General features: G+C 43.8%; 2 protein-coding genes across 3 annotated transcripts; one reads left to right on the top strand and one right to left on the bottom strand.

Annotated features, from left to right (window-relative positions):
• Position 1: 1 nt before the first annotated feature.
• zfand6 (zinc finger, AN1-type domain 6) lies at positions 2-8,722 on the bottom strand. Of its 2 annotated transcripts, none has more exons than XM_060072232.1 (6): positions 8,470-8,722; positions 6,303-6,454; positions 5,495-5,609; positions 4,734-4,828; positions 1,624-1,722; positions 2-844 (listed from the first exon to the last, which is right to left on the bottom strand). In XM_060072232.1, exons 2-6 carry the CDS (start codon positions 6,445-6,447, stop codon positions 696-698), a joined length of 603 nt encoding a protein of 200 aa, XP_059928215.1. In that variant the 5' UTR covers positions 6,448-6,454; positions 8,470-8,722; the 3' UTR covers positions 2-695. The 2 variants fall into 2 exon arrangements, with proteins under 2 accessions (XP_059928215.1, XP_059928216.1); XM_060072233.1 differs by lacking the exon at positions 8,470-8,722 and adding an exon at positions 7,712-7,862.
• Positions 8,723-8,746: 24 nt separating this feature from the next.
• mthfs (5,10-methenyltetrahydrofolate synthetase (5-formyltetrahydrofolate cyclo-ligase)) lies at positions 8,747-13,006 on the top strand. The gene is made up of 3 exons (XM_060072230.1): positions 8,747-9,055; positions 9,267-9,534; positions 12,458-13,006. The coding sequence occupies exons 1-3, from the start codon at positions 8,936-8,938 to the stop codon at positions 12,682-12,684; spliced, it is 615 nt and encodes a 204-aa protein (XP_059928213.1). The 5' UTR covers positions 8,747-8,935; the 3' UTR covers positions 12,685-13,006.
• The last annotated feature ends 5,698 nt before the right edge of the window (positions 13,007-18,704 follow it).

Raw genomic sequence — 18,704 nt, 5'->3', positions numbered from 1 at the left:
ATTGGAAGTGAAAGAAGACTACATTTTTATTTTAATCATAACTAAAACCAGTTAAAAGAAACATAAATACAGCATGAGAAAATCCTGGTAATTTTAGTGCACCAATACACGAGCTATATACTTAATTTAAGAACCCTCAACAGCGACCATACAAACTGTTAATCATTCATATTAATATGCATAATAAACACCCTCAACAGAACACTAAAATCAAATAAACTATACAAAATCGATTAGTTAATCAGGCAGCAGTAACGGGCCTGATGCACTTTTCTTAAAAATCCTGTAAAACAAAAAAGGATTGTGTATTTTTACTGTACATTTGGTAATTAATCATGTATTCACGCTGTACAAATTATTCCAAAAAGACTTTCGATGGGTTTCCATGCAGCCTTTAAAAACATTTGGAAACTTTGTGTAGCCCAAGTCACCCCATTTTCTCTTTTACAACCAAACATTTGTTTCTAGACTTTTTCCAACATTCTTAAATTCTAATATTTGAACACAAGCAAACCTCAATCACATATACAGGGCAAATCAAAATAACTCAGACAACTTTTGAGTGGTATGTATGCTTTAAGGCCCACAAGGTCAACCGGTAGGGTTGCAAAAAAAGAACGGGGGGGAGAAAAAAAACTTCGTTGATCACCCAAAAACAGTCATCGGCCCCGCCCCCCCTGGTGTGTTGCTCGCGCTTAGATCTTCTGGACCTTCTCCGCAACGACCACCGGGTTCTCCTTCTTGATCTTGGCCGCGGCGTCCGCGCGGTAGTCGAAGGTGCAGCCGTGCAGGTCCGAGTAGCGGTGCGCGCCGCAGAACACGTGTCCACACCGGCAGTCGAAGCCTGCGAACACACAAAGAGGGCCGGAGGTAGGACGGGCTGACTAGGCCGACTTGTTACCGGAAGGTGGTTGGTTCGATCCCCGGCTCCTCCCAGCCGGGCGTCGAGGTGTACCCTGAGCGAGACCGCCTCACCCCAACTGCCCCTGACGAGCTGGCTGTCGCCTTGAATGGTTGACTTTACTGGGAAAGTGTGTATCAACCGTTTTGAAGACACTTTGGACGGAAGCATCAGCTAAACGTAAATGTAAAGATGTGACGTATAGGCGGGAGGAGATCGTGGAACTGCGATGACCAGAAGCACTGTTGTCCGCCCCGCGGTTTTGATGTCAACAATGTGTACGGGTCACATGACACCGGAGACTCGATGCTACAGAGTGGTCTTGGGTGACCTACATTTGTCATGTCATGGAGCAGCAACTTCTATCCAAAGCATCTTACAGTGAGTGCAGATACATGAGGTGAGGGAGATGATAAGGGTTAGACATCTAGATCGATCAAGCCTCGAGGTTAAGCTGTGGACGTGGGGAGTACCGTTGGTTATGGTAGGAAGGGTAGCGTTGTGGGATAGAGTGAAACAAGGAATCAAGATTTTTTAAAAAGCTGCATATTGGAATCATAATACAATAACTATTAATCATTACCCACAAAGTTGCATTATGTTCATCAGTCACTAGTCAATACTACTGCTGATCTCTCCGTGTATAAACATGTGTGTGGGTGGGCGTGCGGGTGTGTGTGTGCGTGCTTGCGTGCGTGCATGCGCGTGCGTGCGGCCCCTACCTGTAAGGCCCACCTTCTTGCGGCAGTGGTGGCAGCGGTTCCTCTTGGGGGGGGGCTTCTCCTCGCCGTCCTCAGCTGCGGGGGCGGAGCCTTCTGACGCTGAGCGAGGAACATACAATTGCTATCGATATTGATGACAAAGTGATGACAGGATTTTATAGACAAGGGTCAAGTGTTAAATGCATTTGTAGAGATTGGGAATTCAGAAAGGTCGTCATGATTAGGCCTGAGGGATACAGGAGGGTTTAGATGGCAGACCAGTTCAGTGAGGTAATGTACTACTTTCAGTTCAGCTAAGCTTGGTCTTTGTAGAGGGCCTAGTGCAGTTAATCAAGACTAAACCACAGCCAAACGCTTTTGAATTGGTCACGTTGTTTTTGTCAAAAAGTCTGTTTCGACAAACAGTGTCAACTTCCCAGGATATGGGAATATGCACTTTGGAAATGTCTCCATCGGATAATGACAATATTAGACTAGTGATAGGTCCCACCCACTTTTGACCTGGCAAAAGTTACTGCTCTTTGCTCAGCATATCCAACTCAAATTTTAGCTCAATACAAATAAGCCGTTCCCGGTAAGGAAAAACATAGTACAAGAGTTCTCGTTACACATAGCATTCTCACTTTTTCGATCGAATTAAACCCAACGCTAGGAAGCAAATGTGTACATCGACAGACATTTGTATTGGCATCTGATATAACATTTTCACATGCAACAAAAAGTGGAAGCTTTCCACTAGCACCCCATGTACAGAAAAACATAGAAAAGACTAGATGGTGTGGTTCGGACGGGACTCGCCCCAGCAGCAGGGTCCTCTACCTTCCTCTTGCCTGTGCGTGAGCCCCGTCCCTGGGAGGGGTTGCTCTCCCGCTGTGCTGTTCCCTGGCTGCTGGGACCTGTCCCCACAGAGCTACATGCTGCTGCTGCTGCTGCTGCTGCTGCTGCTGCACTTCCCTCCCTTAGCTCAGCGCAGCTGGGACCCAGGCGCGCACAAGGAAAAGGGGGGGGAATATGGACGTCCACGCAACGGGGGAATTTGAGCCTGGCCACAAGATTGCTGGTAAATGGTTAGGAGGTCATTTGGGGTGACAGCAGCAAGGTGAAGTGGATTTGTTTTGCATTATCTGTTCTGGAGCACACTTATGCTCCAACCAACAGTTTTTCCGCCACGGATTGGACAAAATTGAACCGAGCAGAACTGTAACGCAGGTCCCACCCCAGACGAGCCCCTTTTGCGCTGCGTCGCATAGTAGAGAGGAAAATGCTCATCAGAGGATTTGGTTTAGTTCTGTGTGGAATAAAACGGGTGGCAGTCTTGCCGTACCAGACGATCCGAGATCTCGCCCCTTGTCTGGGATTTTTTGTTGTTGCTTTAAATGTGGTTATACGTCTTATATGAAGGTGGACATGGTAATCTATGCCGTTTTGTCACCATTACCAAAATAAGACCGTATGTGACAGAAAACATTGTTTTTTGTCTCCCCAATACACTAAGTGAGTATTCATCCAACGCAGGTAACAGGTTTTTTGTATCGCTAAGTATAAACTATACACTGGGGGGAGGTATAACTCATCTACGTCATGTCCAAGGGACACCTGTGGGGTATGTGGAGCTCGTTCTAGACAGCCGTTGATTGTGATGATCGTGTCCGAGAAAGGGTTATGCTTCCCGGACACCAATAGTACAAAGCTACGTTGTATGTGTGGAATGAGGGTTTAGCAGTATTATTATGTGTGGCGAGTTTCATACCTACCCTCACTCATAACAATGCTCATACACAACAACGGCACTGAAAAAGGATCAAAAGGTTGCCATGGGTCATAACACACCCCGCACGTTCCTAGAACCCTCCATTTTCTCCATAAATCTCAGAGTGTTCGAATACCAGATAAAACAGTGGACTAATTTGCTCTTTAAAAATGTCAACTTACTTTGTATTTGTTACCAGGACCCCAAGACGTACAACAGTGTTTACAAGCACACACACAACCTCTGCACGTCACACCCCACCCTAAAGACTGCTGATTGGTTCCGCAAGGCAGGTTTTTTTAACCCTTATTGTTCCCAGTTTTAGCAACAAGACCTTTGGAGATTATACCCGCTCTCTAGTTGAGCTAAGTGATTAGATACGCTCTGAGCAGAGGGTGCCTGCCCCCGGTAGCTCAACGGGTAGAGTTCGTACCATTAAGGCTAAGTCCTTATGGCAGCGACCCGGGTTTGATTCCTTAACCATGGTCCCTTGCCGCATGTCCTCCCCTCTCTCTCTCTCTCTCTCTCTCTCTCTCTCTCTCTCTCGCCCATATCTTCCTGTCTAACTCACTGTATTTTCATGAATTAGGTCATTCGTGAATTGGAGGTTTGTGTGACATTCTGTGACGGTAGACAGCGTGCTCAGTGTGGGACCCCCTTGAATCAACTAGCAGATACAATGACCACAATGCTGCGAGGGCTTTTAAAAGAGTGACTTGATTTGAGGGAGGTGAGGCCGATTGGCTAGCATTAGCGGGTATTTGAGTGTTAATCAGTCCCTCCAGAAAAATGCGGCGTTTTTTGTGATTGTTGCGGCCAAATATCCTTGATTATGCGGCACGTTTTCTTAAAAAAATTCGATGAAATGTGCACTATTTATGCAATTTTATGCGATGAAATTGTTGGAACGAAAAATGCAGCTTTTCGATGACGTTCACGTCGCGTAGTTACGTCACTTCATAACGTTCCCATGGCAACAGGGGGAAATTGCTGCTCTTGTGTGAAATAAACGCAATTTTTTTTTAACTTTCTGCTAAGATATATGTGACTTTCTCGCAACGAAAATGAAGGGATTATGAACTCATGCAAGCTCCGCATATTTTGCGCGGAAATCAGCAATTTACGCGGTGAAAGTGCGGAATATTTGAAAAAATGCGGCCCCCGCACATGCAGACTGGCTGATTATGCTTTGAATTATGCGATCGCAGTATCGCGTTTTTCTGGAGGGACTGGCTAACGCTGTTTGTTATCTATACATTTAAGCTTGGGGGGTAGGCCTGTGGTTAAACAGGAGACAGAGGTCCAGAACACGTGCACGTACAAACAAGCATCCACCAATCAAAACAAACAAAAAACATACTTGTACTGATTACGTCGTCCGTATCGGGGATGGCTTTAGCCGCCGGGCTGCTATCGTCCTCTTCCGAGGGGGCGTTGCAGGTTGTGGTTACGTTACTGAAACACACACCAAACAAGGAAGAGCACGACTGGAGTTAACAAACAAGATGTTTCCTTGGGAGTTTCACAACAATACCAACATCTGGTTCTAGATAGATAAGAGAGTAGTTGATAATGGAAACACAGGGAAGATTACAGATCCCACTGGTTACATGATGTGCTGTGCGATTTAAAAAAAAATTAAAAATGTTGACGAATTATTGGATATGAACCCATCTTTTACAGATGTTTTAAATTAACCATCTCTGTGAGTGCCTTGGATCAACTAAGCGATCCACTTAGTTCTGGCTCAGGCCAGAATCAAGAGAATTGTCTCACGGCACAGTGAAAAGCATTAGATCACTGGAGTATGTGAGGTTATGCATCTGGCTGTAAAAAAAAAAAAGAACTTTTATAAGTCAAAACAAAAATATAGTTCCATCTTTTCACGCGCACACACACACACAAAGGAAGAAGGGCACCGAAACATTTCCTCAGACCCCCTTATCACAGCGTTCAGCAGCCGAATGTGCCAAGGGGGTAACATAAATAGCTCGATACTCCCACCAGAGCAGAGTTACGAAGTAACAGAGGTACGGCCAACTACAGAGACCGATAGAAAAACAGAAAAACAGACAGACAGTCATCCAGAAACAGAAGCTTCACCATGGTCAGGCTTAGTACCTGCTCTGTCCAGATTGCGGGTCTGCGTGCGCTGCGGCGACAGGCGAGGGTATACTGACGGTCTGGCTCTGTGATAGAAACGAATCTACTGTACTGCTGGCGGCCGAGGACGAATCTGAAACGACAACAGAACACATTTCATTCCGCAGTCACTGCCTGTGGGCCGTGTGATCTGTGGGCTGAGTTATTGCGAGGGTTGCTCACATGCATAGGTAAGATTATACGTGCGTGTTGACTAGCTACTGTGGGTGTGCTTTGGTTCTCTATTTCGACCCAGGAGGTTAAATTAAGCTTTACCCTAGCAGCAAGGATAAAGTCTTCGCATGGCAACCCTTGGACTAAACCTTATAAGATATAAGATATATAAGATTTTTTAAGAAGAACATCATTTTGTAAACGCTGGACAATTTCCCCCCCCCCCAAAGAATGATTATCTAGTGCATAATATCTAGTAGTATCTAGCATGATCCTTTATCCAACAGTCATAACTAAATTTAATACGTTTTTTTTTCTTTACACAGGGACAAAATGTCCACTAAAAGTAAGTGGATCCGCCATCTCAATTGATTAACAAGTATGTGGAAGCAGAGGGCAGAGCATTTTGCCTTGGATGAGGTCATACCTCAGCTAATGTTTTACTATCATTGAATATAAAATAGATAACCTCCGGAAAACAACGTTGATATATTTCATTCCACAATGGTACTTAATGGATGAGCTTATTTATGAGTCTGCTACAGTACACTCTTCTCTAGGAAACGGTTTCATCGGGCGGAGACACGACAGGTGGTGAGCGGCCGTCCCCCACCTGGTGGACCACCCCGCCCATTTTGCCTCTGGAGGAAGTCTTTGTAGCACACAGAACACATGCCGTTGTTCCGCGGGTTGGCGTAGAAACCGCAGCCGGTGGTGCAGAGCATGGGCCCCTGGCTCTGGTTGGTTTCCTGGGCCATGTCCCTCCTGCGGACACAGAACAGAACAGCAATCAGTAACGCTGCGCTGATTGCACGGCACAAAAGGGTTTTTGGGACATTTGATAGACGTAAGAATTAGTCCCAAGCATGTGTCAATATAAAAAAAATCCTACTGTTTAGAAAAAAACAATAACAATTATCCCGTCGAAAGTTGCTAATGATTGCCAGCATTGGTCAGAAATATAGAAAATCGTTGCATCCGGGCCTTTCCACCTCCTCCTATCCCCTGAAGACAGGTGCAGGAGAGCCGACATTAGGAACATGAAGAGAAGATCTGATGACAATACTTGATTGTATCGGTGAAAATGTAATCTAGCTTTGCTGCAGAGGCCAAACTGAGCCAAACCATTCTACGGTCACCTGATGAGCTGTGAAACCGAAATTTGATTTTAAGAGTGGATGTGTGGGGAAACAAAACAAAACAAAAATAACCCTTCGTTTATATACACACCCTGGCAGTGACAAGGAAAAACGTGGTTAACATTCCATGCAGTAACAAGGACAAGTCAGTGTTCATGTGGAATGTGTTATGAGGAGATGGAAATTTGAAATTCCTAGTGTCATTTGGTGAACTACATACACAGAGGGTGAGATCATGTTCATGGGTAACATATGTATGGATTTTACCATACATTAGAATGTATACATCGACAGATAGCATCAGTATTTTATCCGTAATCAGCCTTGATAGTATTTTCCTCAGTGGCTTCCCTAGACCTAGGTCAATGTTATTTTTCAAACCAAACAATACACAGAAACACACGTTGAGATTCTACAGATATTGTTTACGTGGAAATGATAGCGTCAAAGCCCTTATTCGACCAATTACTGGAAGTTGATTACATTTAAGAGTTTGAATGTTGGGTGTCGCTGCAAACACCCGAGAAGACTGACATCAAATCACTGTCACCGGTAAGTAATGGGATGCTGCCCACTACACCCTCCTCCAGGGAGACGTTGTAAAGCTTGTTGTGCGACGTTTAAAACAGCGAAACAACATCTGATTCCTATCAACCAAACTCAATCAACCGCTTTAATCACAGGGACACAAGTTTATCATATCACTCTACAATGACAACCAACCCACTGCCATTTCCTGCTTCAACAACCCTCTTTTGTCCTGATAAAAGCTTCACGGATCGCAAAAGCCCCAAGAAAACGAAACGAGTTAAATGTTCCCTGAAATACAAAACGCGTCAAAGTTACACATTGTCACACACCGAAACTTTTGACTTCCACCAACCTCGATTATTGTGCAAAATCCCCTCTCCTCTTTCCTCCTCAGTCTCTAGCAGATAACACCCACCATCCTATGTCCGGAGCCACAGCGCAATAACACATCACACGCTGCCATTGGCTGCCTGCTCCCCAGACCACGCCCCTACCACCCGCTCATTGCGTGAGTGACCCGTCAATCATTGCGTTTTATCTCCTCGAGTAGTCAACAGCCGGTTCGATTCTAGCCTACTTGAAGGGGGAAGGGGGGAAAGTCCAAAGCCCACGGTCCGATGACAGCTGAGGGACAACCAGCCGGGCAATACAAGACCAGATCTAGGAACTCATCTACAGTTACTTTACTAGTGTCATGCTTAGCCGGACTACAACTGCTACTTATTTTTACATGTATTTATTTTTTCCCTTATCTTTATTTACTCTATCTTATATTGTTGCTGGTATGTGGCTGTTGAGGAACCAAGCCTAATAATGTTACTCTTGTGTACTTGTATAATAAGATCATGTAAAAATGATTCTGATTCTGAACATAAAAGCTAGGAGTAAATACACTCCTGTTTGACTGTGTCATCATCACCCGGTCGGGTGAGCAAAGCGTTTCCTACATCAGATGAACTACATAGGATTTGAAACCAACTACTAACACGTCTCCAACGCAATAAGAGTGATATAGTACATGAAACGGCCATTCTACACCATGAATAACATTTATATGTATAAAGAACTCTCCCGGATTTGCATTGACTTAATGTGTTCAGACAGCCTTACCCTGTTTTATTCGGCCAGCCGGTCTTCTCAAACTTTTCTCGTGATCTGAAACGGGAATTGAAGGCCAACGTATCTAGTTACAAATAAATGATCCTTGTCATAAATGTATCTGGTCCCTTCTATCCTTAACGAACTCTGTTTAGGGAAGGGAGTGATAATACAAATATGCAAGAGTAGCGATCTAATCCCTTTAACTCTCCTCGCCTCGTCGGACTCGGAAGACAAACTAATCTCCTAGTTCAAATTAAAACTACACATTCAGAGCGCTTCCGGTGCGCGTGTGACATCACGCAGACATGCGCAGTAGCGCTGCTGCTTGACAGCTGTGTGTTGCCCGAGTTGTGAGTTTGTGAATCATTGACTTCTCGGGTTGGTGAAAACGCAAATAAATGCAAAGTCTAAATTAAGCTTTTAAAGGTTTTTTTGGCCCATAGAACGCCGCAGTGCAAGAGGTTGCCCTGAACTCATGGCAAGGATGGCTGCCCTGCGTGCAGCCAAACAGGCTCTTAGGAGGGACATCAAGCAGCGTGTTGCAGCGCTTAGTGAGCAAGAAAAACAACGACAGTCGAAAGTAGTTTCGCAAAAGGTAAGTTTCGCAAAACAGTTCGTGGCTATCTTTGGAAATTCTACGTCACATCCAGTTGGATGCATGCACGCTTGTAACCGATGCGACATGCAAACATTATGTAGCATATTATTCGATATCATGTATATTATTGTGTATATAATTCCTGTACAATTATTAAACTGCCACCTCTTCCAAGTGATATTCTCCTCTATCTCACATCACCTTCCAGCTGTTTGACCACCCCAAATATGCGAGCTGTGATCGGATCGCGGTGTTCCTCAGCATGCACGACGAGGTGCGCACGGAGGAAATCCTCCAGGACCTCTTCGCCCAGGGCAAGACCTGCTTCATCCCCAAGTACCAGTCCACGGCGAGCAACCACATGGACATGCTGCGACTGCACAGCATGCAGGACATTGAGACGCTGCCCCTGACGTCCTGGAACATCAAGCAGCCCTCTGACGAAGACTTCACCCGGGAGGAAGCCCTGGCTACAGGTGCACACCTTGACACACACCTCGACACTCCGGGAGCCGGGGATCGAACTAGCAACCTCCAAGTCACCAACTAATCGCTCTACAACCATCTCTTCTGCTGTACCCATGCGTGCTTACATGCATGTGTTGTACATTTAAAGGCACCCAGTGCAACTTTATGTAAACATTCAATGAAAAATAAACATTCAATTTCTAGTCTTTTTTACACGTAGTAAGTTTCAATAACTCCATACCATTACATATCGACATTCAAGGAGCAAAGATGAGACGTCGTTGTGTGGTGAGAACTGATAGAAAATCGTAAACAACAACAATCGCCGGTGGGGAGAAGCCATTTTTCCATTGACTGGAAGCCTGCTTTATTTATTGTAGGTTACAAAAAATAAAGAAAATGGCGGCATTGTTGTTGTTATCGATTTTGTATCAGTTCTCACCACACAACGACGTCTCATCTTTGCTGCTTAAATGTCGGTATGTAATGGTATGGAGTTATTGAAACTTACTACGTGTAAAAAAGACTAGAAATTGAATGTTTATTTTTAAGCCTCGAAAGTTGCACTGGGTGCCTTTAACTGACCTATTTAACCAACCTTGGTGGATGCATGGCAAACTGAGTTACCCCCTAACCCAGTTGAGGTCAGGGTTTGTGTGTGCATGTAAATGCACCAACAGTGATGTTATACACATACATGTGTATAACAGGTTAGACGTTATCATTTGTGGTCATTCAAACAATACATTAAAGGACAAAGCAAAGGTAATCTCGAAGTTTAATCATTCATATGTTTAACAGCCTATTCAAGAAATAGAAAAGTGAGGCTTAGAAGAACAAAACCACTGTACAGAGAGACACAGGGTAGCCATAGGAATCAGTATGTTTCTTTAAGGTTTTAAATAAGACATGTGCGCCTTATCACATGGAGACTACCATACAAATTACATAAATAAAAGATGCATGAAAAGTCTTATCAGAATGTTATGTGTTTAAACTGGTAGACACCAAATGTGAATATACATGGAGTACTTACCACGGCTTATCTTTCACTCTAGAAATGCCTGATTGTGTTTGTACTTCAGTGGAGCAAGCCTGTTTTTGGATATACTCAGCCTGGGGACTGGGGGTAAAGGTGTGGCTCCTATCTCCTTTTTACAGACCTGTTGTTGATGCCTACTTAAGGAGGCGACCCTTTTAAAGGACTACTAGTTTGAGTTAGTTTACTAGTTTATTTTAGTTACGTTTCTTTCTTTGGCAAAGCACAGTGTGAGCGTGAGCGGTGTGCTCTTATGCTCTAATTATTGCCCTCTGGTCAGTTTTTGCCTTTAGTTTGTTTAACACAGTTTATGTAAAAGGCAATGCAAAACGTGACCACTAGATGGCGACATTGCACTGGAGCTGACTTGAAGATGGAGTTGAGCGCAACGGAGGGCATGTTCATTTATTTCTCGGTTTGCTAAGGGCTGGCAATTAGTTTATAAAGAGTGACGAAGTTTAATATATCTAAATTGATATATGCAAATCGGTGTGTAATGTCATGTAAATGAGAAACCTAGCCTAAAATTTCAAGGGAAATTACAAATGTCTGTCACCCGGAATAGGGCCATCCAGAACATTTAAACCTTTTTATACCGAGAGAAAAATGGAATCATGCTTTACGATGTATTAGATTAAGGTTCGAATTGGCTATTCAATTATTCAACACACACCTTAATCCAAAGCGATTCAGTCTGAGCTTTGGATAAAGGCATATCCCCTTGATGGAGGTGGGCGGGTAGGGGCCAGGGCCAGGCGTGTGGCTGAAGTATACCTACAGGCAGAACACCATTCGGGGGGGCTACTTGACCATGCTCCTGCACTCATTCCCCCCCCCCCCCCCCCTAGGTCTAGTGTTTGGTAATCATCTGATCTCTGGGTAAACGGTCTCGTTGGTCCCGGGCTGACAGGGTTTTACAGCTCATCATCGTCTCTTTTGTGTGCCTTTTTATCAAAAGATTGGTGATGAAGCGCAACGGGACACAAATTAATCAAGTGAGGAGTTCATTTTGCGATTACCCTTGGAGAATTACTTTAAACCGCAGCATTTATGCATTTATGCTGTCACATTTTCAGAAGTCTAACGGTTGGCGCAGATTATCTCAAGTGATAAATGATCTTGATTGATGTGAAAGTGAATAATACCCATGATGCATGGCGACAAACCCATTCAACAGCCTCTTTGGGACAATGCAGAATGTCACTTGCAAAGGAATCCGATATCTATTGCCCACCTATGATCTTGATCAAAGACGGGTTCATACAACCAATCGGAGACACACTGGCAATCAATTTGCAAGATTTTCTCGGTAGCAAGCAAACCAGATATCTCAACAGACAGAAATAAGCCTACTGAATTGATAACTAGGCAATAAACGCGAGAACAATGCCGGGGAATTAACGAAGATGTTGTCTTGCAATGGAGTTATTGTGGTGATTCACATCATGCACCCGATGGTTTCATGTTTAAAGATCCCATTTTACATTAAATATGCATATGCTTTGTGGCACATCATATAGTGATCGGGAATTGGGGGCTGGATAGTTTTGTGTGTTTGACTCCTGGCTGAAAGGTTCCTGATTTGAACCTCTAGATCTGCCCCGTAGGCATCCTACCGAGATGCCTTGACCCTACCTGCTCCTTAATGGCATTTATCTGTGGTGGCCTTGGATAAAAGTGTATGTTAAACAAACAGCCATAATAAATAAATGGTAAACGGACCGCGTTTATATAGTGCTTTTTAACCAGTGGCCACTCACAGCGCTTCAATACAAATGCATTACTGCACCGCAGTATTGCGATGCATTATTGGAAACTCTCAAGCCCATCAATGTTTCCGACCACCAAAGTACCAACGCACTGTACTCTGTTCTCTGTTGTTGTCCTTCCAGGGGGCCTGGACCTGATCCTGATGCCCGGCTTGGGCTTCGACCGGGCTGGGAACCGTCTGGGCCGAGGGAAGGGCTTCTACGACAGCTACCTGGAGCGCTGCATGCGCCACGCCCGGGGGAAGCCCTACACCGTGGCCCTGGCCTTCAAGGAGCAGCTCTGCCCGGACATCCCTGTGGACGACAACGACGTGCTCATCGACGAGGTCCTGTACGAGGACCTGGAGTAGGTCTCTGGGCGGATGAGAAGCTAACTAGCTCGCTGAATGCTAGCGTAAAAACTAGCATCAGTATGTTTGGCTCATGACGGTTCACTGGGGAAGAGTCCTGTCCTAAAGCAATTGCCAGCCTCTCTTCTTGGATGGAATCACAGGCGCTTAAAGGCTGTGTTTGTTACACGGCACAGGAAATCTCCTTGGCGTTTGTATTAATTGGAAAGGAATGTGAATATGTACAACTGACTATATTTAGAATTCTTAATGAGTTTATTTCTAAAAACTAATTTTCTACAGTGTACAAAATATTATCCAAATAAATTAGTTTTGGAGTGGATTTGAATGTGTGTTTCCAATGCTTTCACCTGCTTCACATACCTGGAAGAAAATAGCTTGAAAATATATGAAAGTATACTTAAGTATTATAAGCACAACATAAACAGGAGTAGACAGACAGAAACACAAGAGCCACCAAACAATGGTATATTATACATTGGTCATTTCAAGTCATCTTAATTTTTCTTTAAAATATCACCGACAAACTCTGTGAAGTGTGTCTAAAGTAAATATACTACTTCTCAATGATGAACATTAGTTTATTAAACATGGAGGAAAATATCATTGAATCGTTAAGAGACGTGGGTTCTCAATGGATCACCAATAACTTAATGTCAAGTCGAGACATCCATCGGATTCTAAAGAGTGACTGCACTCAAAATCAATCTCAATGGGGTGGAGAGCTCATGGGTATTAGTTGACGAATGGATCGCTTCACATGACCACACTGACAAAATAGTCTCTGTCCAGACCCTCACAACCATGACCCTTTTGACGTCTTATCATTTACAGTTGGGGCATTAAGCCGAAGTGGATGATTTTATGAGGATTCTCATTGGATTTCATATGCGTGTCTTCTTTAATACGTTGAAACTTTTAGCCTAAAAATGTTTATTTCCACACCTTCTTTGTACAGTAGGCCTTTGTCTCGGTTTAACAGATACCTTAGTGATATCAAACTTATAGCTAGAAAGGAGCCTATATGCATAAATCCAAAGCCAGCACAGTAAACAATTAGTATTACATAGGGATGTATGTATAATGATTTTTATTTATCTACGCTTAAGTATGGATGAGTTGTAAGAAAATATAATTGCAAGATTTAGCAAGTTGTAACTTCAAAGTCCCCATAGCTTTGACCCATCCCGCCGAAACGTCTTATGTGGTTATGGGATATAAATGGCTGCCGCCACTGCCATTATGTAAGAGCATGTTTAAGCAACTTGTTATTAGCATGCTAACTGCATTATCTCTATGGATTATTCATTTGCTTTGCTTTCCCCCGAAAAAAACACAGGCCAGCTTTGCAATTAGCCCCTCTTTGTTCTGAGTAGTTAGATGCAACAACAATTCCCCGTGTATGGGCTGTGCTTATCCAACAGTGCTACTTGTCAGAAGCATTGCAGTGTGACAATCAGGCACGGCAGATGGGTTATTACCATATATAGGGTGAGGCAGGCAACCATTGTGTTGCATGTTTGTGTGTGCGTGTGTGTGTATGTGTTTTATGTCCCTACCTATATCTCTCTTTCCCCATCTTCAATCTTGGCAGTTTAACTACCACAACGTGTATGATGCCAACTTTAAGCATCAAGTTCGAATCCCAACCACATGCACTCACACACACACACACGCACACACACAAACACACACCTCAGTGTGTATGAGTCTACCATGACCGTTTCTACCCCCTGTATCCTCTCCTCCTCCTCACCCCTTTTTGCATTATTATTTTGGTTTGTTCTCCTTCTCCCTGCGAGCTGATAATGCTGGCTGCTTAATCACAGACAGCCGCAGCCCGCGGATGATTAATTAAAGAAATGAAATCTGTTGGGGTTGCCAGATCTGCCAGAAACCGAGCATGGCTGCTCATCCCTCTTAGAAACTCACACACACAAACATGTACACACATGCACGCATGCACACACACACAAATGTTTATGCACCCACACACAAAGGCACACGCACACACACACATGCATGCAAACACGCAAAGACACAGAAATACACTCACGCACGATAAGAAACACATGCAGACTGACTCCATCTCTCTCTCCCACACCCCCTCTCTCTCTCTCTCTCTCTCTCTCTCTCTCTCTCTCTCTCTCTCTCTCTCTCTCTCTCTCTCTCTCTCTCTCCCCCTCTCTCCCCCTCTCTGTCTCTGTCTCTCTCTCTCTCTCTCTCTCTCTCTCTCTCTCTCTCTCTCTCTCTCTCCCCCTCTCTGTCTCTCTCTCTCTCTCTCTCTCTCTCTCTCTCTCTCTCTCTCTCTCTCTCTCTCTCTCTCTCTCTCTCTCCCACACCCTCTCTCTCTCTCGCTCTCTGTCAGCTAATCCGATGAAGCTGAGGTCTGCCAAATGACAGGAAAGGCGACGTGCTGCAGAGATCCGTGATGTTGCTGTCATTGGTTAGTGGTTGGAGGGCATGCCCTCTAGCAGGTGACACTGGATTCTGCCCCACATCCATCAAGTCCCAAAGCGTGCTGTTGCTTTACTTTGAAATGGGGGACGGTGGACATATGTTGTCCAAACATGGATGAACTACATTGTAGAAAATCTGTTTTACAGCTTTGTCAGGTTGGCTTTTCATAATCAGCCTGTAGAGAACTCATCTGTATTTTTTCATTGAAGCCATTGTGTAATCTGTGTGTGTGTGTGTGTGTGTGTGTGTGTGTGTGTGTGTGTGTGTGTGTGTGTGTGTGTGTGTGTGTGTGTGTGTGTGTGTGTGTGTGTGTGTGTGTGTGTGCGTGTGTGTGTGTGTGTGTGCTCCTGTGTGCATGTGTGTTCGTGTGTGCATGTGTGTTTGTGTGTGTGTGTCTGCGCTGATTAAGTGTTAACATGAGCTTGTTCCTACTGGACAGTGTGAAGCGTCCTCTAATTTCATCCTCTTCATATTTAGTCAAGTTCTAATTAGCTTCCTTAATTACACTTTTGACCTTGCATAATGTTGTGCATAATATTGCATGTTTTGAGGGGGTATTTTGTTCACACACGTATGTGTGTGTGTGTGTGTGTGTGTGTGTGTGTGTGTGTGTGTGTGTGTGTGTGTGTGTGTGTGTGTGTGTGTGTGTGTGTGTGTGTGTGTGTGTGTGTGTGTGTGTGTGTGTGTGTGTGTGTTCGTACGTGTGCTTGAGTAATATAGATACGTACACATGTGTCTCAATTGTGAATATTCTCCCCAGGGACTGGTGATGAAGGGCTCCTCTATATTTAATGAGGTGTGTTCCTGGTTTGTCTTCCATTCTGCACGTCCATGCACAGATTGTTGTACAGCCCGGTCTGTCGCTTTACAACATGCACCGCTGTAAAACGTCCACATGAATCTCCTTGTTGTTAGCATTCACTTTTGCTTTATATGGCCATGTGTTGTTGTGGTGTTGTGTTGTGGTGTTGTGGTGTTGTGTTGTGGAGGATAAAGATGGTTTGATGTGTGTGTTTGGGTGTGGGTGTGGGTGGGTGTGAGAGAGAGAGAGAGAGACCTAAAACGGACATGTCTTTCTCTCAGTAGCATAGCACAGTGTCCTCTTGAAGTACCAGTGCGATGTTAGGTGCTTAGCAGTTCCGTTGTGGTTGGCAGGAATAGGGTGTCCCCACTGTGAGGTTACAGTGCAGTATACAACAATATAATCTATAGATAAAGTCATGTTTCATATAAAGTACCCATCTTTCTATATTGAGATACTTCTGACTACTTTTGACTTTACATTTTATAAGAATTTATTTGTCTGTAATTCATTTAATGTTGCAAAACATCCCCACTTCTTACCATATTATTTGTACTACAATACTTATATACAAAAATATATTCTATAGTATGTTGTGGTTGTGGCTAGGGTGTTTGGCTCCCAGCTGAAGATTCTGGGTTCGATGCCCAATGTCTGTGACAATTGAAAGAAAGAGTCTACTTGATTAAAAAGCAACTAGAGAAAGTCCTATATTTTCTCCTACACAGGCATTTGCAGCTTGAACCTCAGTGCATTAACCTGAACCATGTCACTATTCTCCTGCAGCTATGTTTTTACTCCATTCAAAAATATCTGGACTAGAAAGTTTTGCCAAGAATAAAACGGGCCCAGTGACAAGCCATTAAACCATCGAGGGAATTAACTCTAAATATCATTTTAATACGAGCCAGAAAATCTCAGACGACAGTTGTCTGAAAGTGATATAGCTATTACTCAACCCACTGGAGGTCGCTGATGGAGAAACTTCCATAACGCAGATTTAAGTGAAACTACTAAAAAATACATTATAATCCTGAACATGCTAAACAACGCTTTACAAGAAGCTGCTTGTCTTCCCGGGGCGCGAGACTTGGTCAACTTTGTGAGTAATTGGTATTGCAAAACCCTGACCTTGTGCCCCGCTGTCTGAGTAATAAAATAAACACTTGGCCATAAGGGGCCAACATGGTGGCCCTGCAGGGGCCCCAGACACTTCCACACAACTCTCTCAGCAATACACTTGTGAAAAGTAGCAGTAATTACCCATATAGCAGCAGAGGAGGAAGAAGTGATAAGCATAATTCATGGGAGTTCATGGGAACTGCGTTCTCAGAAGCTAAGCTTAGCCCACTAAATTATTTTTAATCTCGCTGCTCCTTCTTTTTTGCCGATCTCATTTCCCAAAAGCACTCTGAATGTGCGTGTTTCGGATAATTAGCTACTAGAACCAAACGTATAAAACAGGTGCAATGTGGTTGTGAATAAGAACGTTGAATAGTATGATCAGATGTACTCACTTGATGTTTCGTCAGTTTATTGTTGTTAAAATTGGCAAAGACAAATATACATTATAGTTTAGCTGGAAGGTTCTGGGTTCAATTCCCATGATACAGTCTACCTGAGGTCCAGATGCCGAACCCTTATCTACTCCTTAATGACACGGTCAATGCGGGTCGCTTTGGAAAAAAAGGTGTCTGCAATAGTGACTAAATAGTCATTAAACATCACGACTTAAGAGGGTGAGATAATGCTCTGGAAGTGATCTGAGAATAAGACAACTTTATGAACACTGCCTGCTCTTCATAAGCTGTCAGACATTTTTCTCGGAGCCAACTAGACCTGGGTTTCCTCCAGCGCTATAAATAACAGAGAACAGGCAGTCAACGCTTTCTTACAGGTCGTTGAACACAAACATTTATCGTCGACAGGTCTCAAACGCGAAATCCTGCAGCATGTCATCGTGTGTTCTGTTCAGAGAACACCACTCGTTTCAGTTAGTGAATAATTTCATCTGTGTGTCATTTCACAACACATTAAAGAGCCAGTGATGAATCTCAATGTTTCCATCGACCCCGCAAGACAAATGAACGTGTCTCAAATCAAGTGCATTGTTCCGTGCACGGTGGTCGTGCATTGGATGTTTATGATGCATGGGAAATTGCATTATGTTCTCATTTTGGGGCAGCACCGGCTGTGACTAACAGCTGACTTGCATGAGGAGGGTTGGAGCGAAGAACTTCAAATGAGTGTCAAACCAAGAGAGTTGGAAGTGGGGCGCTCCTATGACATGCTGCCTCGATCCAAGACTGGTAAACTGAGCTGTTTCATCCCAAAATGGTTTGGGGTGGTTGGTTTTTGGGGTGGTTTGAACTAAAATGTGATGCCAGTCAAAGGTGACTATTCATTTGAAGATTTAGACAGGCAGAATAGTGTGGCAGAAGGTTTTATCCAAAGCAACTGAGGTGAGCAGGAAAGGGGTTAGGCCTCTTGCTCATTGACCTCCTGCATATAGACAGTGGATATTGAGAACCGTCTGTATTCTAAACAATCATAAAATCAATAAAACCATATCCAGGACTTGCAGACCTCTCCATGACTGAGAGACAAAGGATGATGTATACAGTATACTGTATATGTTTGTTTTAAAATATTATCTTGGATCAGAAGGAGCACTACATTACATTTTTATATTGTCCTGCCATCCCAATAACTACTTTTTATTGAATAATTCTGCACTTTAACTATCATCCAACTTGGG

The sequence above is a fragment of the Gadus macrocephalus genome, chromosome 14 (genome assembly GCF_031168955.1).
Source record: "Gadus macrocephalus chromosome 14, ASM3116895v1".
NCBI classification, from domain to species: domain Eukaryota; kingdom Metazoa; phylum Chordata; class Actinopteri; order Gadiformes; family Gadidae; genus Gadus; species Gadus macrocephalus.
This window is presented reverse-complemented; position numbering and strand designations above follow the sequence as displayed.

Coding starts and splice junctions, on each gene's coding strand:
- zfand6 (XM_060072232.1), bottom strand. CDS start 6,447: ATGGCCCAGGAAACCAACCAGAGCCAGGGGCCCATGCTCTGCACCACC. Junction 5,610..6,302: donor TGGGCGGGGTGGTCCACCAG/GTGGGGGACGGC, acceptor TTGTCGTTTCAG/ATTCGTCCTCGGCCGCCAGC. Junction 845..1,623: donor CAAGAAGGTGGGCCTTACAG/GTAGGGGCCGCA, acceptor GTGTGTTCGCAG/GCTTCGACTGCCGGTGTGGA.
- mthfs (XM_060072230.1), top strand. CDS start 8,936: ATGGCAAGGATGGCTGCCCTGCGTGCAGCCAAACAGGCTCTTAGGAGG. Junction 9,056..9,266: donor CGAAAGTAGTTTCGCAAAAG/GTAAGTTTCGCA, acceptor ATCACCTTCCAG/CTGTTTGACCACCCCAAATA. Junction 9,535..12,457: donor GGAGGAAGCCCTGGCTACAG/GTGCACACCTTG, acceptor TTGTCCTTCCAG/GGGGCCTGGACCTGATCCTG.